At 41.1% G+C, this 23779-nt stretch overlaps 1 protein-coding gene across 1 annotated transcript; it reads left to right on the plus strand.

The window, feature by feature from the left end:
* Positions 1-5014: 5014 nt before the first annotated feature.
* cop1 (COP1 E3 ubiquitin ligase) lies at positions 5015-22673 on the plus strand. The gene is made up of 20 exons (XM_085438756.1): positions 5015-5835; positions 5925-5984; positions 7611-7708; positions 10992-11056; positions 11171-11290; positions 14847-14915; positions 15665-15724; positions 15917-15996; positions 16263-16326; positions 16628-16742; positions 16948-17083; positions 17210-17353; positions 17574-17682; positions 17769-17850; positions 17947-18063; positions 19026-19143; positions 19599-19723; positions 19849-20009; positions 20751-20795; positions 21652-22673. Exons 1-20 carry the CDS (start codon positions 5480-5482, stop codon positions 21667-21669), a joined length of 2142 nt encoding a protein of 713 aa, XP_085294882.1. The 5' UTR covers positions 5015-5479; the 3' UTR covers positions 21670-22673.
* The last annotated feature ends 1106 nt before the right edge of the window (positions 22674-23779 follow it).

Consider the following 23779-nt stretch of genomic DNA (forward strand, 5'->3'; position numbering starts at 1 on the left):
TCTGACGTCCTTCTCTATCTTGAAACATTTGTGCATCTGGTAATGTGGAGAATGGTCCAGGAAAAAAGTGCACTTGTGCGTGGGCAAGTGCACAAGCGCAACTTGCAAGTTTTAATACGTTATATTATACTATCTTATGCTATAATATTACATAATGTATATTTGCATTATGATATTCATAAGTCACACAGTGGATTACTGTGTAAACTGGTGTCAGATTGAGTAGAAAACAATCGCAGCATAAGCTACAGTATAGGTTTTGTTGTCCATGTCTTCTTAATGGGACTCTCTAACCTGGCAAAGGATGAATGATGGTGGCTGGGATGGGGGAGGAGAAGTGTTTTCTCCCTATGACCCTCCCTCACTCTCTTTCTTTTCCCCTCTCTCTCTCACACACATGCATTACCCCTAAATGAAATAGGTAAAGTTTGAGTAACCTTCTCTCTTCCTTTTCCTTCTTCTCTCCCGCCGTCCCTCCCTCCCTCCCTCCTGCAGTCTCACTCACACACTCACACTCTGGCTCTCTTCACTGGTGCAGCACAGACAGGCACAACATCTGTCCTGCACGTGAAAAAGGTTGTTTTTTTTGGTCTTTTTTTTACCATCCAAATATGCTACCTGCTTTGTGCTGAACTCTTGTGCTCGTGTGGGCCAAGGCTGAAAAAAGGGGGTTAGGCAGAGAGGAAGAAATTAAACCAAGGTGGATGATGGCGAAATAATGCAATGCACACAGATTTGTCCGTTTGTAGGTGCCCAGTGAACAGATTCTATGAAAAGCTGTGTGCATCTGCATACATGCAGACATATACTTGCATAGTGAAGTGTTACAACAGCAAAAAAAAATACATTTTACTATCTTTTGATACTGTTTTTTATGCAAAAATGACAAAATATTACTGAAGGTCCAGCGGATTGTTTTTTTTTTTTGTAATTTCCATTATCAGGAGCAGTCTGTCCTCTGGAGGAAGGAAGGGCTGTGGTTGAAGTCTCTCACAAAAGCAAATGAAAGGCCCCTTTAATGGTCAACTCATTTTCTTTCAACCTCAATATTCACCCTGTTTGTTTTTTCCCTGCCTTTAGAGCTTGTGCATGTAAGCGTGTTTCGGGCAGAAACTCAGTAATGCTACTACTTTTGCATTCGAAAGCAAAAAAACAGAAAACATGCATTTAAAGTGTTGCAGGTCTCCTTAAATTCTTTGTTGTTTCCGCACCAGCTCTGAAGCTTATCGTACATTGATGAATATCTCAAGCCATGATGAATACCTTGCAAATGGGAAGATAGATTTTGGCATCTTGTGCAGGCCGTCTAAGTCAAAAGACAGGTGTCCTCACTGAAATGTTTCCAGAAGCTGCAAACAAAATCTATACTGATCCTTAAAAATCACTAAGAAGTGATATTTCCCCAGATGAGTTTAAAGTCTTGAAACTGCACATTGTGTTTTTTATGAATAAGTCATTATTTATCTTTTAAGTAGAAATTAAATCTTTAATAATAAATCCACAAAAAAAGGCCTCCTGTAGTCCACTTTTTTGTTGTTCCACACCTTCTAAAGTGTTGCCTCCTTCTTTCAGGCCCTGCTATTTTACTTTTTTGTGAGGCTCAATTTGCCAACAGGGCCCTGGCTCAAGGTTGGAGATGGAAATGGAGGAGGAGGGGGAGGCCACCGGCAGTTATGGCAGGGGCCCCTGAAGGGGCAAAAAACGGTCCTAAAGAGTGGGAGGCAGGAATTCCACAAACGCAGCCTGCTAAACATTCAGCTTTCTCTGCTGCAGAAGTGCCCTTTGAAATCCAGCTGCAACTGCATTTGGAGGAAGAGGGGGACAAGAGAAATCAGAGGAGGAGGGGGGGAGGGGGTCTTTAAATTTCCAACAAAAACAGAGGATGGAGGAGAAGAGGCAGAAGAGAAAGAGAGGAAGAGAGCCATAGAAGGGAGTGGGGTGTCTGGTAGAGCGTCTGAAAGGGGGTGCTCCTCCGGGGCCTCACCCCCCACTGTAAGGGACCTCCACCGATTATCCTTCATCTCAGCTTGTCCGTCTTGACCCCACCGACCCCGAGGCCAGCTCCATGTCCCCTTCCCCTTGTGCTCTCTTTTCTACACATGCACACACACACAACCTGGATCCTCATGCAAAAAAAAAAAAGAAAAAGGAAGAGGGAGGGGGCCCAATGGGAGAAAATCCAGGCTGATGCGGAGGACAAATGAGAAGGGGGAAGAATGAAGAAAAGAGTGCTTTTCACCACCACTGGTGTGAAATAGAAGTGGGGCAGGGCGATGGGCCGAGGGGGAAGACACATGAAGCATGGTGTGTGGACAGTGCTGCAGGTGTTTCACTCCAAGGATTCAGGATTCAGCAGTGAGGGTGTTCAAATCAATAGCTGCGACATTTGGGCAACATTTGCTTCATTGCTTGGAAGCTTCACACTTTCATTAATAATAATGGATTGGATTTATATAGCACTTTTCAAGGTACCCAAAGCGCTTTACAATGCCACTATTCATTCACTCTCACACTGGTGGAGGCAGCTACAGCTGCCCTGGGGCAGACTGACAGAAGCGAGGCTGCCATATCGTGCCATCGGCCCCTCTGGCCAACACCAGTAGGTGGTAGGGTAAAGTGTCTTACCCAAGGACACAAGACCAGGACAGAGAGGGGATCGAACCGGCGACTTTCCGGTTACGGATACGCTTCCCAACCCCCTGAGCCACGGTCACCTCGTTAATTGCCCTTTTTTTTCTTTCAAATTATATTTTCTACTGATCTCTAAAGCCTTGTTGAAATATGAAAAAAGTTTCCTCTTTTTGGAGCTTTTGTGAAAACTGCATCACTACTGATATTAGCACAGTGACTTTCCATTGGCTTCTTCTAAACTCAGCATGATTCACCGCCTGCATGCAGCACAGAGGAAGCCCCTTTAACATGGTGGTCCCCTCTCAGAGAAACTCATTTGCTCTTCGACGTACTCAGTAACTTTCCTCTAGCTGAAAAAAACGTACTCTCCATCCTAACTGGGCTCCATAATGAAACATATAAACTTCTTTCCGCAAACAAAAACATGGGAAAATCCAATGTCGTGCGTGCCTACGTGGAGGACCCCTTATTTGCCCACATGGAGGTAAAAATGGAAAAATCAAGTAGCAGGCTGGACAAACTGTGAGCGTGAATATGTTAGTGCTCCTCGGGTTCTATTTGCAAAGCTGCAGGTGGATGCCTGAATGACACGATGCTGTTTGTGTTGGCTCGGCCCCTAGCTGCACTTTGTGGATGTGACCTACCTGCTTGATTTTTTATTTTTTTTAATGTAAAAAGGCAATCTGGAAAGAATGACAAGCACGGGAGCCACCGTGCATTTGTGTGGTGGACAGAAATCTCTGTAATATTTGGAGGTATTTCTTAAATAGAGACATCTGTGGTGCCGCAGATACACGTCTGATTCTTGAGATGTACTTACCTCTTAACTTAAAAGTGAATTCTGAGGCAGTATTCATGTGTTAAACAACTGAATCTGTGTTCTATCACAGTTACCGACTTTTATTCAGTAGCGGATGCTGATTACACAAAACTCTTCATTTGGTCCTCTTGTTATGGATTTTTATATGTGGCAACATTTTTAGATGTGTTCATCATTTCAACTGGATTTTTGCACTGAAAATGTCAGAGTCCTCTGAGGGAAGCTAACATCTGCATATGCAGTACATTTTAGAAAAAAAAATGTAAAAATCTTTTTCAATTCTAAATTTCATTTATACAGCGCCAAATTACAACAACAGTCGCCTCAAGGCGCTTTAGAGTGTAAGGTAGACTTTAAAGTATACATACAGAGAAAACCCCAACAATCATACGACACCCTATGAGGAAGCACTTTGGTGACAGTGGGAAGGAAAAACTCCCTTTTAACAGGAAGAAACCTCCAGCAGAACCAGGCTCAGGGAGGGGCGGGGCCATCTGCTGTGATTGGTTGGGGTGAGAGAAGGAAGACAGGATAAAGACATGCTGTGGAAGCTGTTTGTAAAGTACACTTTTCTACCACTCCACACTATTACATCCCTCAGGTATACAGATTACTTATAGATACACATAGCCTGTTCAGTCCAAGTGTGCGATATTTTTAAATCCCAGTCTTATAGTATATATATTTTCAAGATTTGTGTCATTAAATATCATAATAAAAAACAAAAAAAGAGTCTTTAATCTTGAATCTAGAAGATGATGACAAAAATGCATACATGCAATATGTGTCCCTGCCTGATGTTCTTTTGTTGTTTGTGTGTTAACTAGCTGCCCCACTAACTTTCATGGCTACATGTTGTTAGTTGAGTTTATGAACTGGACATTGTCATCTTATTATATTTCTCCAATAAATCAATGAATCTCTGTAAACATGTCCACCTGTTCATCTAATTTTCTTCAAAGCTTCCGTGGACATTATCTCACAACCTCCTTGTGTGATTTGAGCTTTGGATAGCAGCAAAAGCCAGTATGGCGGGAAGTTATAAAAAAGCTAGTAATTCTAGCTTCAGCCGAGATAACTGTGTTTCACACACACTGTTTAAAGGGGTTACAAAAATAGAAAGAAAACAAGGAAATAAAACAGCACACATGTTTAAAAGTCCATAACCAAAGACATTTTTTTCTGTTGAATTACTATAAGTAGGCTTTACAATGTAGTACAGAACATGTAGTAATAATAATAATAATAATAATGATAATATAATCACATGGCAAAAAGTATTTTACAGAGTAACATAACATAGCATGAAGTGAAATAAACAAACTCCTTTTCCCAGTGTTGTTATTAACACTGAGAAAAGTCCCTGTGTTAAATACGAGGATAGTATTTAATTCAGCACTGCTACATTGCCCTCCAATAAACATTAATGTCTGTTTTTCATGGCATGGGTCATAGGACTATATCCTTTATGATACTACTTAAACGTACAAATGATGTAAGCATTAAAACAGTTATAGAGACTAGGATTGGTATACTGAAAGCCAAATTAAAAGCTGTGCTCTTTTTTTCCTGAGTCGATAATTCCCTGAAGTGTACATTTCCACCAGCGCGGTTTAACTCCTTCTCGCTAGGGGGCGATAATTTAAAACCAGGAGGTTTGCGGCTACCGGAGTAATCGAGGAAACTCAAGAGATTTCTCTCTGTTGCTAACAGTAGCTAGCCGGATAATCTTCTGAACAGTGCAGCCGTTCTTATTTTGTTGGCCGTTACAGTGTTCGTGTCTGTTTTTCTCTTTAGATTCCAGCGCTCTTGGAATTCGCTGCTAGTGACAAACGTTGAACCAGACAACGACGGCCAACCTTTTTTTCTCTCCGCTGGATGTTTGGCCATTCTTGTATTTCTCCCAGGATGTTAGCACATAAGCAAACCAGCTAGCTAGCAAATCTGCTAAAGTAGCCAAATAGCTGCTCTTTCCGGATGCTTTGAATAGCAACGCAGCGGATTTGGGGAGTTTCTAGTCGGCCTTGTATGATGTCAAGCAACCGGCCACAGCAAAGCGCTGCTGGGGCGAGTTCAGTGCCCAGCACAAGTAGCAGCAGTAGTACAGGAGGCACTGGGAATACAAACGGTGGCGGTGGCAGCAGCGCTCCCACAAGTAATGGGAGCACTTCTGGAAACGTTGTGCCCTCACGGACCCTTGCAGCGGCCGGAGAGGGCGGCCTGTCAGTGCCAACTCTGGCCGCCGTGCCGTCAGCCCGGGGCGGCTTAGCTTCTCTCAGCAGACCGTCTGCGTCCTCTGGTAACAGAAAGAGATCCCTGCATCAGGCACCACTGTACAACGGTCTCTTGAATTCATACGAAGATAAAAGCAACGACTTCGTCTGGTTAGTTTTGTATTGCACTCGAGCTTTGGGGTGAGTTCCGTAAAAGTTTGAGAGCTGCACGATGACCCGGGCTTCTGCTTGTTTTTCAGTCCCATTTGCTTCGAAATGATAGACGAGGCACACATGACGAAGTGCGGGCACAGTTTTTGGTGAGTGTTTGTGTTGCAGAGAGAGTTACGCACAGCAAAGTATTCGACAGTGTCCCAAATGCTGTAGAGCAACAAATGTCACAGACTGAAGGAACGAAGTTCTCTTTAACAAAAGCCATGCACTCTGCGGCCATCCATACTTACAGCTGATTACTTAAAAAAACTTATGACGGTTTTTTATTTATTTATTTATTTTTTAGTATTTTTGTTCTTGAATTTTGTTTTATTGTTTGGGCATGTTTTAATGTTACAGATGGGCTTCTAGAGGAAGTTCCAAGTAGTCCTGTCCGTCACATCAGTGTTGCTATATTTTAATAGCAACATCAAACCCATGACAATCCAAGTTCTGCACACCAGGCAAGCCTCACTTCTGCTCTGGTCAGACCCAAGAGTTTTTCTGACTCGAAATCTTGCAAAGGCAAGATTGGTTAAAGCAGTGAGTCTGTTTGGTGTACATTTCTGCGTTTTAGTTTGGGAGTTCAATAAGTAAAAGCAAGCTCAGGGTTAAAACATGTCCAACTAATTTATAATCCTGGTAATTTTCCTTTAGAGGAGGCCACCAATATTGTTTTGTATTCAAGGCGAAAATGAACCCTGAATTCAACTTTTCACTAATGTGGAAAGCCTGTAAAGGCTTTCTGTTTGTTTTGCACAGACAATTAATCAGGATTCATTAGGCTAACGTCAAAAAAGTAAGCACAATGGCTTTTTGCCACCAGAATCAGTAAAATCTACTGGAAATAGTGTTATTTTTTGGCAAAAATCCTAGTTATTTTGATCGATAATGAAATGACGGATATTTAATTTAGTCTAAAATAGAAGAGACTTATATTTTATTTAAGCACATTTTCTTTTAATTATAGAAAGTAAATGATTGAACTAAGTCATCCACACTGCATTTTGATAAGAAGCAAAAAGGAAAAGGTTGTGTGCTGAAAGTCAAAGTAAGGGAATTACTGCACAACAGATTCTGGCACAGAGGTAATTTCATCTCGGTTATGTTGTTTCAATGACAAGATGAGCCAAAATTGAATTTAAAGCGCAGCTCTATAATATACTAAAACACAGTGACAGTGTGACTGTCAGTATTGAACTGCAAAGCTGGTTGTAGTAATCTAAAAACAAAAAACCCCAAACAGCAAAAATGTGAACAAGTTTTTAATGACAGTAAATGGTTTAAAGCTGAATATAAGCCTGTAGACTCTTCAGCAAAGTTATGGGAAAGCTTAACGTGATTACTGGTAATCCACAGTTGGCTCAGTGTTCTTTATGCCTGTTGTGTTTGCTTTCAGTAATTCTCATTTCTTGTTTTTCAATGCTCATAATAAACATGACCAAAGATCCAAGTAATAAGATCAGCGCATTAGCAAGTTATGCCTCAGTTTGAGATAGTTTGTCTACTCTCTGGTGATGTCGGTGTGAGCAGATATCCTTAACAGGATCAGAGCACTGGCTTTGATCAAACCTGTTTTTGAAGGTCACATATAATCAGAAGAAGACCCAGTATGGGATGAATAAAGATTATTTTGACTATGAATCATTTAAAGCTAATCTTGTAAGATCTTGGATTGAAATGTGGAGCTGGATATATCCATAATATTTATCTGTTCTCTCTCCATCCTGCAGTTTCAAGTGTATCCGCCAGAGTCTGGAGGACAGCAACAGATGTCCCAAGTGTAACTATATTATCGATAATGTGGATCAGGTCTACCCAAACTTTCTTGGTGGGTATTTTGAATTGGAGGGGTTTTTTGTTTTGTTATGTTTTGGTTTTTTCTAACAGTCAGATGATCAGCTCCTAAACGAATCATTTTTCTCAGAGCTTTTCATTTTAACTTGGACATTAAAATGTAGCTGTTATGGCAATTTTGCACTTCATGGTTTTTAAAATCACAATATTTGAATTGATTTGTCTTTAGCTCATAATCAGTACTAAAATGAGACTTTTGTATTTGAATGAAGTCAAAATTGAAAGTTTTTTGTCATAAATGGGCCAAACAAAAATCTAAGGAAACACTTTGTGTAGGTATTTAAATGCATGATGATAAAGATGTCGCTAGAGCAGGGCGATATGGCCAAAAATATTTATCACGATATATATTTGAAAATTTGCGATAACGATGTAACTGATAATATAATTGATGCGAGACAAAATACAACTCCACAACATTACTAGCACAAAAAGACAACCTTCCACATTAAACTGCAGTGTGCAGCACGCATTTTTCGGACCATAAGGTGCACGGGATTATAAGGCACATTAAGCGAAACAAAGCAGTCAGATAAATCAAACTTTATTAAACTCATTCTTGCTTCCTCCACTTCTGTACCATTGATTCATTAATGTCCCTATTGCCAGTCTTGGCAGCCGGGGGTCAGTCCGCCAGGGCCTCCGCTCCTGGCCGCCACCCGGCACACAATGCACCCGACCCCTATGGCACCTCCTGCGGGTGGTGGGCCTGCGGGAGGATGGGCCCATGTCTCCTCTTCGGGCTGTGCCTGGAAGTTAAACTTCATAGTTACACCTGGTAAAGCAGCAATGCTGATCGTTTTATTAAAGATGAAAGAATTTACAGTTTTTAACTCTCAGTTAGGGCTGCCACAAACGATTATTTTGATAGTCGACTAGTCACCGATTATTTTTGCGATTAGTCGACTAATCAGATCATCATCCATTGGATGTAAAACGTACAGCTTATTGCACCAGCAGCATCTGCTCTTATATAACTATCATTAGCTTACAGCTTGAAGTGTTTAAGGTCTGTGCTAACTAACAATAAAGACAAGATGATAGTTTATTTTTATGAAATTTGCAGATTGTTTCGGTGAAGTTTAATAAACTCCTTGCTATCTAAACTATAACAGGACACCGGAGTAAATTCTCCAGCATCTCACACTTCTGATAATCAGCTGTCTGCTTGACGTTTATTCAGCTGTGTAAAAACTATAACTTTAATCTCAGCCAAACCGATTTACTCAGGAACAAATAAAATACTGAAAAAAGCCAAACAATAACATTTTTAAGTTATCTAAGTGACTCATATATATTTAACCTGAGTAGCGAAAGACGGCGGTGGGTTTGAAAACGATTTGCCGGGAGTCCGGTGTTCTCACGGCTCTAGTGAGCCTCGCCCCCGGCTAGCTATCGAGCTAGTGGGTAACAGACGTCTCTGAAAACGTCGGAGCGCTTTTGAAAATATGTGGTGTCTTGATAAACTGAGCAGATATTTGAGGTTTACACAGCTACATTCTTGCCTGAAAATATGTTAAACGTTTATTTTGTGACCCAGAAAGAATAATAAGAGTAATATTAAAACTAACCAGCTGCCGCCATTGTTGGAAACTGAGCTGGGCTGCGCTATGAATTCTGGGACACTGCTTCTTCTTCTTCTTCGGGGTTTAACGGCAGCTGGTGTCACTACCCGATCCGTACCGGAAACCTGATCGGTACCCCGCATGCACGAAAGGTTTCTACTTCCGGTCGTAGCGTTTTACGATAGTTATGGGTCAGAGTATCTGTTAAGATGTTAAGAATAACAAGTATATCTTAAAATGTTTGCAATAATGAAGCATTTCAGTACAATGTAGACAAAAACTCTCCAATCCTTACTGCGCATGTGTAAAGTCTGATCGTACAAATCGGGTCTACCCGATCCGTACAGCGCATGTGCAAATGTTTTCTTCTTCTTCTGTTCGTTTAATGGCAGTTTACTCCCCAGTGTACGAGGATACCGCCACCTGCTGACTGAGCGAATAAACCCTATTATAAACTGAATTATCGTCATTACAAACGTGTGTTAAATCTGATTTAGCGATAGTCGAGTGTGTTTATGCTTGTCTGTGAGGAGAGGATTGTTGGAATAGTGATGATGATGTCCGCTATCACTGTCAATTAAGAAACTGTAAAAAAAAAACTGTAAACAAACTGTAAACACTTAATCTGGCTGATGAATCTACACGTGAGATATTACAAAGTCTGCATTATTAACTCTATAATTAGGCGCCATTCTTCTTATTTTACGGCGCTGTTGCTCAATCGGGGGACGCTCTCTGTTGAGGAGAAAAGCATGAATTTCTTTGTATACGGATTATCCATTGTTTAAATGTCCCGGGCAGTCGAAAAGGAGGCAGAGCTGTTGAGAAATGCTAGGAGCTAACTGGGCGCTAACGGTATCATTCAAATATATTGAATGTCGCAATGTTGGCAAAGAGAGGAAGTGACGTAAGATTTGCGCATGCGGGGTACCGATCGGGTTTCCGGTACGGATCGGGTAGTGACAGCTGGCATCCTTGTACATGCAGTGCTGCCATCTTCTGTTTCAGTCCGTTATTACACTCTTAAATCCTGCTACTTATTCCTGCGTCTTTTGTGATCTTACAAAGCTTCAAACGATGCGTCGACTATTAAATCAGCCGTCGACGATTTTGATAGTCGACGTAATCGTGACTAGTCGACTAATCGTGGCAGCCCTACTCTCAGTGATGCTGCAGTGTTGTTTGACCTGAAGAATACGGAGTTTAGGACCCAGATTACTCCCAGCTTTAAGAGCATCTTAGTCCGACAAATACGACAATAACGACGGCCGCTTGCATGTTCTGCAAAAAAATGTGCTTTGTTGTGTATCTGACGGACAAACACCAAACCAGTTCCACATCACTGAAGTTGCACCATTTTTACAAACCAATTCTGGTTCATCTGTTTCACTCAACAATCGGCCATGTGCGTATGAAAACAAAGGCTCTGCGCATGCGCGTTTTACTCCCATTCTATCGCCATATTTCATTTTCCTATCGTTGCCTAACATTATACCGGTATTACCGTGAACGGTATAATATGGCCCAGCCCTAGATGTCGCTGCCACTTTTCTTTTATTCATCACAAGTAAAATGTGTTGTTCCTTAGCTGTGACAATGTCTTTTTCTTTGTCATATACTTACTCCACCGGTTCTCCTCTCTTATTTATCCCTTGTCTACAACTTCCTCTGTCCCGCCTCACCACATCCCAGTAAATGAACTGATCCTTAAACAAAAACAGAGGTCAGAAGAGAAGAGGCTAAAGTTAGATCATCCAGTGAGTACAGCATGTTCTGAAACTGATTTCATTTCTTTCTCTCCTTGTTAAGATGTCAAGCATCTTAAAAATATGTTTTGTTACTTGTAACTGATCAGTGTCTCTGACCTTCAGAATGGGTCTCGGTGGCAGGTCTTCCAGGATGTTTTGAGTCCTGATCAGGAGAACTTGGACCTGGCAAATGTCAACCTGATGCTCGAGCTGCTGCTTCAGAAGAAGAAGCAGCTGGAAGCGGTAAGTGAGAGGCTGATCTGTGCATTTCTTTGTTTTTGTTTCACTCTTTTAGCTCTTTAGCTTTTCATGGGTTTCAGTGGAGGGTTTTTTTTCTTTAAAATGATGTAAAGTTTGTTAATGCAATCCGTGCAAACCGAGGAGGTTCATAATTAATGGCTATTAAGTCATGAAACTGATCACATGATCAGAGCTTGTAGATATAGATCTTGTAGGTTTCAGTGAAAAATGCACAAGATGCAGTGAAGAGACAGAATTACAAAGGGTTAATTATTTCAGCACTGTACTGGTCTGTTGTGGTGAAGAGAGAGCTGAGTGTAAAAGCGAAGCTCTCAATTTACCGGTTGATCTACGTCCCTACGCTCACCTATGGCCACGAGCTGTGGGTAGTGACCGAAAGAACGAGATCGCAGATACAAGCGGCAGAAATGGGCTTCCTCCGAAGGGCGGCTGGCCTCCCTTAGAGATAGGGTGAGAGGTTCGGCCATTCGGGAGGGGCTCAGAGTAGAGCTGCTGCTGCTGCTCCACATCGAAAGGAGCCAGTTGAGGAGGTTCGGGCATCTGACAAGGATGCCTCCTGGGCGAGGTTTTCCGGGCATGTCCCACCAGGAGGAGTCCCCGGGGCAGACCCAGGACACGCTGGAGAGATTATATCTCTCTGGCCTGGGAACACCTTGGTGTTGCCATGGACAAGCTGGAGGAGGTGGCTGGGGAGAGGGAGGTCGGGGCTTCTCTGCTTAGGCTGCTGCCCCCGCGACCTGGCCCCGGATAAGTGGAAGAAAATGGATGGATAATTATTTCAATTAAAAGTCAAAGTGATGTTTTGCTGATAGCTTGTTAATCCTTTTACAAGTTTTCTAAATTTATTCTTTAAATGTTATCACAAGGTTGTCACAGTGGAAAACAATCAGTAATATAAAACATAATGGAAATGTTTTAATATCCACTGAATGTCCACTTTTTGTTCTGGAAAGACAACAAATGAAATTTATGACGTCCAGTTAAGACCTTGTTGTTTTGGAGGCAGTGGGTTCTGATCCGTTTAATCTGAAACAAACAGAAGTTGTGTAATATTCTGAGTTTCTGATGACACAATAATGTGTTTGCTGTCGAGGTCATCATTGTATCAGACCGCACTATTGAGGTGTTCCCTCTTACAGAATGTGACAAACATTTAATATTAATAATAATAATAATGGATTGCATTTATATAGCGCTTTTCTGGACCCCTCAAAGCGCTCCAATACAGCAGGATGTCCATCACATTAAATGCGTCACTCTGTCAGACTTCCTGGCACAAAGAAGTTCTTTTGGGTTGCGTTAGACTTCAGATGTTGATAATAAATCAGGCATTGTATGTGTATATAGCACTGGTAGCAATGGTAAGATGTTGCTTTTGTCAGAAGGTTTCTGGGCAGTTTCACACATCCTTTTTTTTTTTTTGTTTTGTTTTTTGTCAGTTTACGTGACATAAAAAGAGAAGTAGGACTTTACATCCTTAGATTTCATCAGCGCTATCTAAGACTTGCATTGATGATGAGATGTAAAATCCAGACCAGTTTTGAAATGGGAGCCTTTGAATTGCAAGTATGGATGCTACAAACACGTCTTTCAGATTTTCAGATGGCGCTACACGACGCCTTGAGCTTTCTCGCTGTCAAGCACATGCTCGTCTTTCTGTTTCTTTTTCACACAAACACATGCCGTGTGTCACTGTTTGACTGTCATACAAGCAGACAGACTCACACAAGAGCTAGCCCAGTAATTCAGCTAATTGGTGTCTGTCCAAGCTAGTTCAGAAATAAGGGCTCCATAGTTAGCTGTGATATTGTATATAGTTAATGGTCTTCCTTTGCCTTGCTGCTTATTCTGTATACACTCATTGCTGATTGATTGTTAGCATGTGTGTGATAATTTGCCTCTGGACATATTTCATATCTGATTGGGCTTGTTTTTGTTTAGCCTGTCATTCTTCTTATTTAATCAGTTCTGATTTACCAGTTTTGGATTCCATGTAGATATTTCATATCAGTCAAATTTAGGTCCCTGCCACTTAACTGTGTATTTTTGATGTTTTGTTAGTATTCCTCCCGTGTTTACTGTTGTTACTCAGCTATCCAAACCTTAAATATAATCCAAAAAACATCAACATGTTAGATTTAATCGTCAGTGAATCTTAGTCTCCGTCTTAAATGTCAGCATCAGTCAGTGTGGGTGTGGTGGTGCTTTTCAGTCCTTGAGATGTTTACTTTGGAGCTACTCTTTGGTTTTCATTGAAGATTAAGTAGAATTGAATAGAAATAGTCAGATATTATCTCCATCTGAAACCTATGACATGCTTTCAAAGAACACAGTTGTCATCAGTATTTGTCTAACAGCCAGAGACCCTTAGGTTTGGTGTTCTTGAGCATTTTCATGGTTCGATTGAAGGTTAACCAGAGGAAAGAGTTTACCACAGTGTTTGGATCAAAAATGGTTAAATATTCAAATGAATATAAAACTCAATTCTGATATGTTCACACTCGAAGCCTGAAGTGTTTAAAGTTGTTAAAATATTCTATCACAGATGTATCAGCTTACGTTTTTTTGGAAAATGGTATCATTTCTTTACTTTAATATATAGATATAGATAGATATATTACAAAAATATAGATAGATAGTTGGTTGGTGAAATGACAGATATTTAACAGGGTCGCTTGGTAAAACATTGGTTAAAGTCTAAGATTTTAACAGACTTATATTTATTTAAGCACATTTTCTTTTAATTATAGAAAGTAAATGATTGAACTAAGTCATCCACACTGCATTTTGATAAGAAGCTAAAAATAAGGAGAACGTGCTGAAAGTCAAAGTAAGGGAATCGCTGCAAAAAAAGATTCTGGCACTGAAGTTGTTGTTTGTGTTGTTTCAGTGACAAGATGAGCCAAAGTTAAAATTGAAATTAAAGCACAGCTTATAATATACTAAAACACACAGTGACAGTGTGACTGCCAGTCGAGCATTGTTGGCTGCTGAGGTGTGATGTGCAACCTGCTGCATAGTGTGGAGTCTTTTTTTTGCAGTGCACTTAAAGAAGGAAAAGAAATGCTCAATGTGACTGTGGGCTTTTTTTGGGAGGGGGAGGAGTCGATCAGGTAATTTGTTGCTAACGCCAAGTTAAAGTTAAATGTAAACATTAGCTTTGGGCTAGTCCACAGTTGTGGAAACACGGGTGAGAATTTAGTTGAACGACAGCATATTCACCAAAACAAGCTGCATTCACTGGCCGGAGTAGTTTGTTTGTGTGAACCTTTTCATGACAGGATCCTTCCCCGTTCTGCACAGCACTGCTTTCATTTCCTGTAGCTGGGATGGAAGTAAAGCCAGAGACGAAAGTACAACTAAAATGATAAATCACAAGCTTTAGAACTACTGTTATTATTTTGTGCTTTTCTGAGGATGAAAGCTAGTGTTGAACTGAGAACAAATGATATCTCGAGTGTCTTTTCAGCAGATCAGCAAAACTATTCTGTGATTTCAAGTAATACTTGATTATGTAAGCTGTCCATATCTCCACTAGGAATCCCAGGCAGCTCAGAGACAGATCCTCATGGAGTTCCTTAAAGAAGCCAGGAGAAACAAGAGAGAGGTACGCTGCACAAATTTCCCACACAAAGCTGACACGGTGCTGAGAAAAGAGCAGTATTTGTAATGGCTGACACCCAGCTTTGTGTCAGTCCACCAGAACTCGTTAAGTGTTTAAGATAAGATAAGATAAGATAGAACTTTATTAATCCCTCGGGTGGGTTCCTCTGGGAAATTCGATTTCCAAAAAAGCACAGCACCGACAGAAGTTACAGAGTTATACACACACACATATATATAAATACAGAGACAATATAAATAAAATATACGAAGGGGATAAATAGAATAAATAGGAATAAAAATTTAAAAAAAATACAAGTGAATTGCACATTTCAAGTATTGAGTCTATTGCACTGTTGACTATTTACAAAAAGTATTGCACAGTGAGGTGCAGAGGCACTGCAGCTTAGTTGTTCCCCCCTCCTTTGTCCTCCTGTCTCCCCTCCCTCTCCCCTCCAGGGAGGAGTTAAACAGTCTGATGGCGTGTGGGACAAAGGAGTTTTTAAGTCTGTTAGTTCTTGTCTTTGGGAGAAGCAACCTGTCACTGAACAGACTCTTCTGGTTGTTAATGGCCGTGTGCAGAGGATGCCCAGCATTGTCCATAATGTCCAGCAGTTTCTTTAATGTCCTTTTCTCTGCCACTGTCACCAGAGTGTCCAGCTTCATGCCGACCACAGAGCTAGCCCTCCTGATCAGTTTGTAGGTGTTAACAAAGGCAAGCGCGTTCAGTTGTGTTTTTGGTTTTGTTGGCAGCAACTAGAGCAACTGCAGAAAGAGCTCAACTTCCTCGAAGAAGACATCAAACGTGTTGAGGTAGGTAAACTGACAAAGCGCAGTCCAAAGATGGATTGCTGTGCCCTCATTCACATGTTCTCTTGCGAAAATACGGGGGAACAGAATGCATGATTATAAAAACATATTATGCTGTGAAATCACAAAACCCTGGGGCCGCTCATCATCACAGCTTGAGATGGACAAACAAGTTATGTTGGTGTCATTTTCCAGGAAATGAGTGGGCTGTACTCTCCTGTGATGGAGGCTGAGTGTACTGTGCCTAATGTGGAAGCTCCCTCTCCAGCACCCAGGTAATGCTGATGTCTGCCGCATAATAAATGTGTCTATGCAGAACATAATAACACCATATTCACCTTGTTCGTTTACCAAAACAGGAGCTCGTTACGAGCACAGATGTGTGCTTGCTCACGAAAACGTTTTGCCTCTTGCTCTACAACGGCTGCTTTGTCTGTGTGGAACAAAGCCAGTGCATACAGTCGAGATGCCAGAGGCTTCAGCAGTCGCTGTGTGGTGTGACTTACTCCACGTCTTGTGTGTTTGTTTCTGTGTTGAGCAGTTGCAGTAGTATTATAGACCAACCCGACTACAACCAGCCTCCAGGATTTGGTGGAGCAGCCCAGGTACAGCGGAGAGATTTATTTATTTAAAAAAAACAAATTAGCTTGGAGTAAAAACTGTTTCAGACAGGATGAAGTAACGGGCTGCACCAAGGCCCAGTAAAAGATCATTTTACTGGGGTTATAACTGTAAATCCAGCAAAGCTTTAATATCTGGAGCTGGAAATGGCTGGTGCGTTTTAATAAGGGGGCCTGTCACGTTTAGATGTAGCTTTTTAACACAAATGTATTTGGAGGAAAATTATAAATACACTCTGAGGTTTCTGGCACTGCCTTCACTTTGCTCTTGGGACTGTTTCCTCAGGGAAAACGTCAGACCTGGTACAACAGCACCCTGGCGTCAAGAAGAAAGAGGCTCACAGCTCATTTTGAGGATCTAGAGCAGTGCTACTTCTCCAGCAAAATGTCCCGCATCACAGGTGCTGTTGTTGAGGGCTTAGACTGCTGTGGTCAGATCATTTTTATGGCGTTTTCATTTGCACACAGTTGGAAAACTGGTATTATTTCTTAAAGCAGGGCATCTGTGTTTAAGCTCTTAGTTATGGGCAACGACTCCATTTGGTTTTTTTCCACAATGTGTATAATTCACAAATGCTGTGTTAACTGTGTGCGTGTTGTTTTCAGATGAGGGCAGGAACCTGAATCAGCTGGATGATTTCATGGAGTGTTTGTCAAAGTTCACTCGCTATAACTCTGTGCGGCCGCTGGCCACCCTGTCATACGCCAGTGACCTCTATAATGGCTCCAGTATCGTGTCTAGGTATAAAAAAAAAGAAACGTTTGATTTACGTATGACCGGACATCATCTTTTAGTTGTTTCGTGACATTTTACCGTGTGTGTGATGAGCCCAGTCACTGTCTTTGACCGTATTTTCCTTTGTTTCAGTATTGAGTTTGACCGAGACTGTGACTACTTTGCCATCGCTGGCGTAACCAAAAAGATCAAGGTGTTTGAGTACGGCACTGTGATCCAGGATGCAGTGGACATCCACTACCCTGTCAACGAAATGACTTGCAATTCCAAAATCAGGTGAAGGAAACTGATAAATGCATTTCCTCTAATGCTGATCTCTTAGTAATCCACATGTTGAGTCACGTGTATGGATCCAAAATCTACAGGATGCTTTTTTCCAAAATTGTGACTGTAAAAAAACTAATCATACAGTTCATGAAAAGAAATGATAACTTAGTTTGTAGTGAAATAAGCAGCGCCAAACTCGAATATTTCAAGTTCCTGTTGTCTTTTGCAGCTGTATCAGCTGGAGCAGTTATCACAAAAACCTCCTGGCCAGCAGTGACTATGAGGGAACTGTTATTTTGTGGGATGGATTCACAGGCCAGAGGTCCAAAGTCTACCAGGTGTGATGCTTGGAGCGCAGCTTCATTACGTTAGGCATTACATTAGTAATGATGGCTTTTTAAGGTTTCCTCTGCTTCCTTTCCAGGAACATGAAAAAAGGTGTTGGAGTGTAGACTTCAATCTCATGGACCCAAAGCTTTTAGCCTCAGGTTCTGATGATGCTAAAGGTAAGAGAGGGATGCAATATCTAAAAATAATGTTCCCACCATGTATCAGCCCTTATTTATTTTTTTTATGCATGCTCTTTTCTTCTTCTTCTTCAGTCAAGTTGTGGTCAACTAATCTTGACAATTCAGTGGCTAGCATTGAGGCTAAGGCTAACGTCTGCTGTGTTAAATTCAGCCCAACCTCCAGATATCATCTGGCCTTCGGTTGTGCAGGTGAGATGGAAATTAAAGATTTTCATGTGTGATTTATCTTGTTTGTTGTTACTTTAGTCTTGGTTGTGGAAAAGCAAAGATTTTGAGATAAAATTCTCTTAAACCTTAAGCCAGGGTGATGTCGAAAAGCTCTGCCAAAATGCCAAAATCAAGTGCAAACATAGAACTGGACTTTCATTGGGCGAAAGCAGCTCAGAAGCTTTTGATTACACCGCATAGGTTGTACCAAAACCTTGTAACTGTGTAAACCTTGCATCTAAGGACACTTCAAGTGTCATTGAAGCTGGTGTAGCAGCAGGTTTAAATGTGAAGGTGCAGTGTCTGACGTCCGCCTGCATTTGGTTGGTATTTACTATGAGAAGTTAAGTTCAGACTAAATAAGGGGGAAACAGATTTTACTCTACCCAGCTGTCTCCCTTCAGCCAGACAAACCTGGAGTATTGTTGTTGTTGATTTTTCTCTCACATCACTGTGGTTTCTTTGTTGTCAGCTACATTTCTTCACCCGGCACTGACTCTTGTGGTCCAGAAAAACTGCTGAATACCTTATTCATTAGTCCCCCAAAGGAGATATAAAGTTGTAAGAAATATTTGGTTATACACAGAAACACTGTAACACTGGATGAGCAGAGCGTACAAGCGTTATCCAGAAGTATCTTGCTGTGGCTTTATCAAACTTCCTGTGTCTCAACGACGAAGCCGTCTCAGCTTAGAGAAGGAAACTGCTCCTCGGCCTTGTAGATGGTTTAGTGTCTTGAGTAGCACTGGGTTATCAAAGTAAGCAAGCAGACATGGAAAGCCATTCTGCATTTGAATTTAAACTGCACTAAGTCCAAATTTAACTGCACTTTTCTAAATGCTGTGGTGGCTCCTAAATGGAGCTGATCTAAGACTTGTTTTAATCTACGATTTTCCTCATGTTTCCCATCTGAACACATGCTAAACTTTGCTTTCTTCTCTTAGACCACTGTGTTCACTACTATGATCTCCGCAACACTAAGCAGCCAATCATGGTGTTCAAAGGCCACAGGAAGGCCGTCTCCTATGCCAAGTTCGTCAACGGAGAGGAAATTGTTTCTGCGTAAGTACATCTGTCGGCTTTGCATTTCCATTTAATATCTGAAAGGTTTCTTTTTCCTGCAAAGGAAAATATTCTGTAAAACCTGTTACGGTGTACTTTCTGCTTATAATATCATAAAGAAGCTGTCTAATGTAAACTGGGTTAAAGAGAGCATGAAACACTAAATGTATAAAGGCTCATTTACATCGTGGAGCCCTCAAAAACTGACATGGATGTAACTCTGTCTGTGAAGCTGGATTTAAGAAACAAGTTATAAAAATGACATTTGCATAATTACTGAAACGAGCACCGCTGCCGAACAATGGAGAATCTTTCTACACACAGAGTAGAAATCCTGATCCTTGAATCCTGATAAAATGAAAATGCTGGACTTGGCCCCAGTGGGTTATCACGCCATATCATCTAAGGCCCACCGGTTCCATATTGATCATTTCTTTCTGCGCTATTGTCCTCAGTTCGACGGACAGTCAGCTGAAGCTGTGGAACGTCAACAAACCTCACTGCCTGCGCTCCTTCAAGGGTCACATCAACGAGAAGAACTTTGTGGGCCTGGCCTCAAACGGAGACTACGTTGCCTGTGGTGAGCAGTTACTTCAAAGAAGACATTACTGTCAAATTGTCTGTGTTGTATCACTCCCTCAGTGGGAGAAACGATAACATGCTTACATTCCATAAATACTTGTGTTTGTGTGTGTGTGTGTACAGGCAGTGAGAACAACTCCCTGTATCTGTACTACAAAGGACTTTCCAAGACACTGTTAACATTCAAGTTTGACACAGTGAAGAGCGTTCTGGACAAGGATAAGAAGGAGGACGACACCAACGAGTTTGTCAGTGCTGTCTGCTGGAGGGCCCTGCCTGATGGAGTGAGCTCACCTCTATACTCAGTAACATTGTCATTGACTGCACTTTGAAGGGTGCACTACAAAGCGATATTAATGGGTTAGTGAGGTCTGTCAAGTCAGGTAAAAAGGTGGCTTTCTTTTTCCTTAGTTAGATCACCATGGTAACAAATGTCCTAGGAGCTTGAAATGAGAAGGCGACTGGTCTTTTTTTAAGGTTTTGAAGACATTTCACCTCTCGTCCAAGAGCCTTCTTCAGTTCTAAAACCAAAGGTTGCAAAACCTAGTTGGGGGTTGTACCCTTAGGCCAGGGGTGGGCAACTCCAGGCCTTTGAAGGCTGGTGTCCTGCAGGTTTTAGATCTCACCCTGGGTCAACACAACTGAATCAAATGATTAGTTTATTACCAGGCCTCTGGAGAACTTCAAGACATGTTGAGGAGGTCATTTAGCCATTTAAACCAGCTGTGTTGGATCAAGGACACATCTAAAACCTGCAGGACACCGGCCCTCGAGGCCTGGAGTTGCCTACCCCTGCCCCGCCTTCATCTGTGAGTGTAGTTGTAGGTTTTGTTGAGCCAGCTAACCCAAAGAGCCTGCTTTGTTGGGACACCACACCCATAGTTTGCGGTCATAGAACTGAGACGGTGTCAGTCACACTTTCTTGCAAAGGATTGTTGTTTTCAGATCACACAGAATATTGTGTTGAGTATTAATCTACAGGTAATTAACTATCTGTGCTCTAAGTGTTACCTTTTGTTTTTCAGGAGTCAAATGTATTAATCGCTGCCAACAGTCAAGGAACAATTAAGGTTTGTATCATCTGTACAAAACACGGCAACAAGCACAGGCCTACTGCAGCACTCAGACTGGTGTCATAGAGGGTACTGGACCTTTGTTTGAAAACATGACATTTACATTGTAATCATGTTCTGTCCTTTTAGTTGACTCATTTCTGGTATTTTAATGAGGCCGTCTGAAGAAAAAAACTTTTGTAAGAGCGCGATCAGGATACAAAAGTGTGAAGCCAAACACTAATAAGACATGAATAAAACAAAAAATCCGATTGGATATATAGATCTGGTGTTTATATTGTCGTATTTTGCTGTGTTCATTGTTGCATTCATTTTGTGCTCTGCAGATGGCTGTAGACGCTCACTGACAATTTGAACCAGAAATGTCAAATTTCTTTAAGATTCTCCATAAGACACATTCCTGGCAATATCCCAGGATGAATTAGGAATAACTGTTTAAACACGCTCACAAATAAAGATAAATCCTTGTGCATCTGATCCAATTCAAGCCTGCTTGTCTGCTGTGTAATCGTGTTTAATCTTCCACTCTTGAAGTCCAAATGTCACCTCACTGGCTTCTGTTTGGAATCAAAGTACACACACAAAATATATCTAAAGAAATTATTTTTGTAATATTTTCATGAACTGTGCAGTGTGGTAGCAGTGATTTCAGCTCTGCATTAGTGATGTGCCACGCTAGTCTGGGTGAACTTTAAAAATGCCTCGTTATACAGTCCAACTGCTATATGTTAATTTTTTTTGTGGTTTCTGCCTTTTGTCGTTTTATTATTATTTAGCTGTTGGAGAGGAGCTTTAATTCATTGCTTTTTCCCGTAACAACAAGAGGTCACAGGTGTGCGTTCTCTCTGCACAGGTACTCGAGCTCGTCTGAAGACGTGCAGTTCCTTCAGCAGGTGTTGGAGCTTTGACTCGTGATGCAGGGAGGCTGCCAGGCTGAGTAGCAACTGGAGATCTGAAATTGTCTCTTATTATTTTTTTCCTCTTTTTCTTTACTTTTTTTTTTTTATGAGCTTATGTTTTTGGACAGCGGCAAAGACTATGGACCAGCAGGAGAAGATGTGCTGCTGTTTTATTGGGCACAAAGTGAAATAAGAGACTTTAGAAAGCAGTTTTGTTTCTTTTGAGCGAGGTTTTATTGGCTACAATAGAACACCTCTTTATGGTTTTAGGTCAAATCAAAACCTTTACTTTTTAATTAAGCTGCTGTTCTCCGGAATACATCCAGCCAAACGCTAAAAGTGCGATGCATTTCCTCCTTTTAAAGGCCAAAGCACAAGACGAAGTGACATGCAAAAATCTTCAAATGAAGCTTTTAAATCTCCTTTTGTTTGTCAGTGTCCAGCCCCCTGCACCTTTCTTTTTTGTGTAGCTTTTGCGTTCTCTCAGATTTGGGGGGGAAAAACATTTTTAATAAACCTGACTTCCATCCTGTCAGACGTATCACTGGTTTCTTTTCTGGTTTGCGAGTGCAGAACGTGAGAAGTTGAGTGAACTGAAATGAGAAGCGCCTCTCTGTGCTGATATTTCTGTTTACCGTCAGAACAAAACGAAACTCAAAGCTTTTGTCTGCAATCACAACTCTCATGTAACTTCCGGCACTGGTCTGCAGTGTCGTGCAGAACTGGACTTTTTTTTTTTTTTTTTTTTGGGTGAACTATTGGTTGCTTGTTGGAAATAAAACCTTGCAGAATCTGTTCTTTTAAAGTAGCAATGGAATCGTTCTTCACATACTGTAGGTATCATCTGAGCTGAGCTGCATTGTAACTTCAGGCAAACTGCTGTCAGTTTCTGTGGAGCAAGACCTGCCTATTTTATGATAAGTGAGAGAGGTGTTTTGTATTTGTATTACTGAATAAATTATTTCGAAACACTTGGCATGTTGGTTCTTTTTCTCTCTCTCTCCATATGATGACATAATTGTATTCTTTTAGGTGATCTGTGTATAAAACTGTGATGGGTTAGTTGATTGGAATTGCAAGAAACGTTCTTGGTTATGGACAAGGTGCTTTTTCAGTCAGTGCTGGGACTCGGGACACTGTAGTCCTCCTCCAGATGCCATCGATGCAATGGCACCCTTAAACTCTTGTTTAAATTCCCTTGAAAAATTGCGCTCTCCTTGGTGTCCTATAAAATAAGCATTTACAGCATGGGGCTTTGCATCTTTCTTTTTTTTTAATAAATTAGGGCGACAAAAGAAAGACGCTCTGGTAAATAGACTGGTTCTTATATAGCACTTTTTCTATTCTATCTGATCACTCAAAGTGTTTTGTACAACATGCTTCATTCATACAGATACTTCATTCTATGTCAGATTTACATGCACCTTGGGGTTAGTATTTTGCCCAAGGATGCAGCCAGAGATTGAACCACCAGCCTTCCAATTAATAGTTGACCCTCTCTACCTCCTGAGCTACAGCCATCAGGTGGGACTGTCTGTTCAGATTTCATGGTTTCGTATAGTGTATACTGTGCTGGCCTGCGTTTTTCTGTTAAAACTCAAAAACTGACTGCTCAGTTTGGGCAGCATGCATTCAGATTTGAGGTTTTGAGTAAACAAATTTCAAGTAGGTCTAATCTACCTCTGCAAACCTTATGAAAGTTATATTCAGCATCATAGAAAAGGCAAAGTTGTACATTAGGTGGAAATGTGGAACTGTCTTGCTGAGGGGAAACTAGTTCTTCATTTCAGGCTTTGCAGTGGGCCTTGCAAGCCAGACGGGCCCTGTAACAGTGTGTTCTTTCTTTCATATCAGTTGATCTGATTTTTCAGTTCCTATTAGATTCAGAATGACACAGCACACACTGTTCCTACTTCCCAGCCTTGGGAGTTCATATTTAATATAGGCACCCTTAATTATCTTGGAAATTGTATAAGATTCCTGATATTTCTGGATTCAGATGTTAAGTAGGCTGTTTTCAAAAACTTGATGTTTTGGGGTAACTCAACCTCTATAAAAAACAAAAACAAAAAACAACCATTT

Source organism: Copadichromis virginalis, linkage group LG18 (assembly GCF_057382275.1).
Source record: "Copadichromis virginalis isolate Kocher_CV1m ecotype Utaka linkage group LG18, C_Virginalis_male_GT1.1, whole genome shotgun sequence".
Lineage (NCBI taxonomy): Eukaryota > Metazoa > Chordata > Actinopteri > Cichliformes > Cichlidae > Copadichromis > Copadichromis virginalis.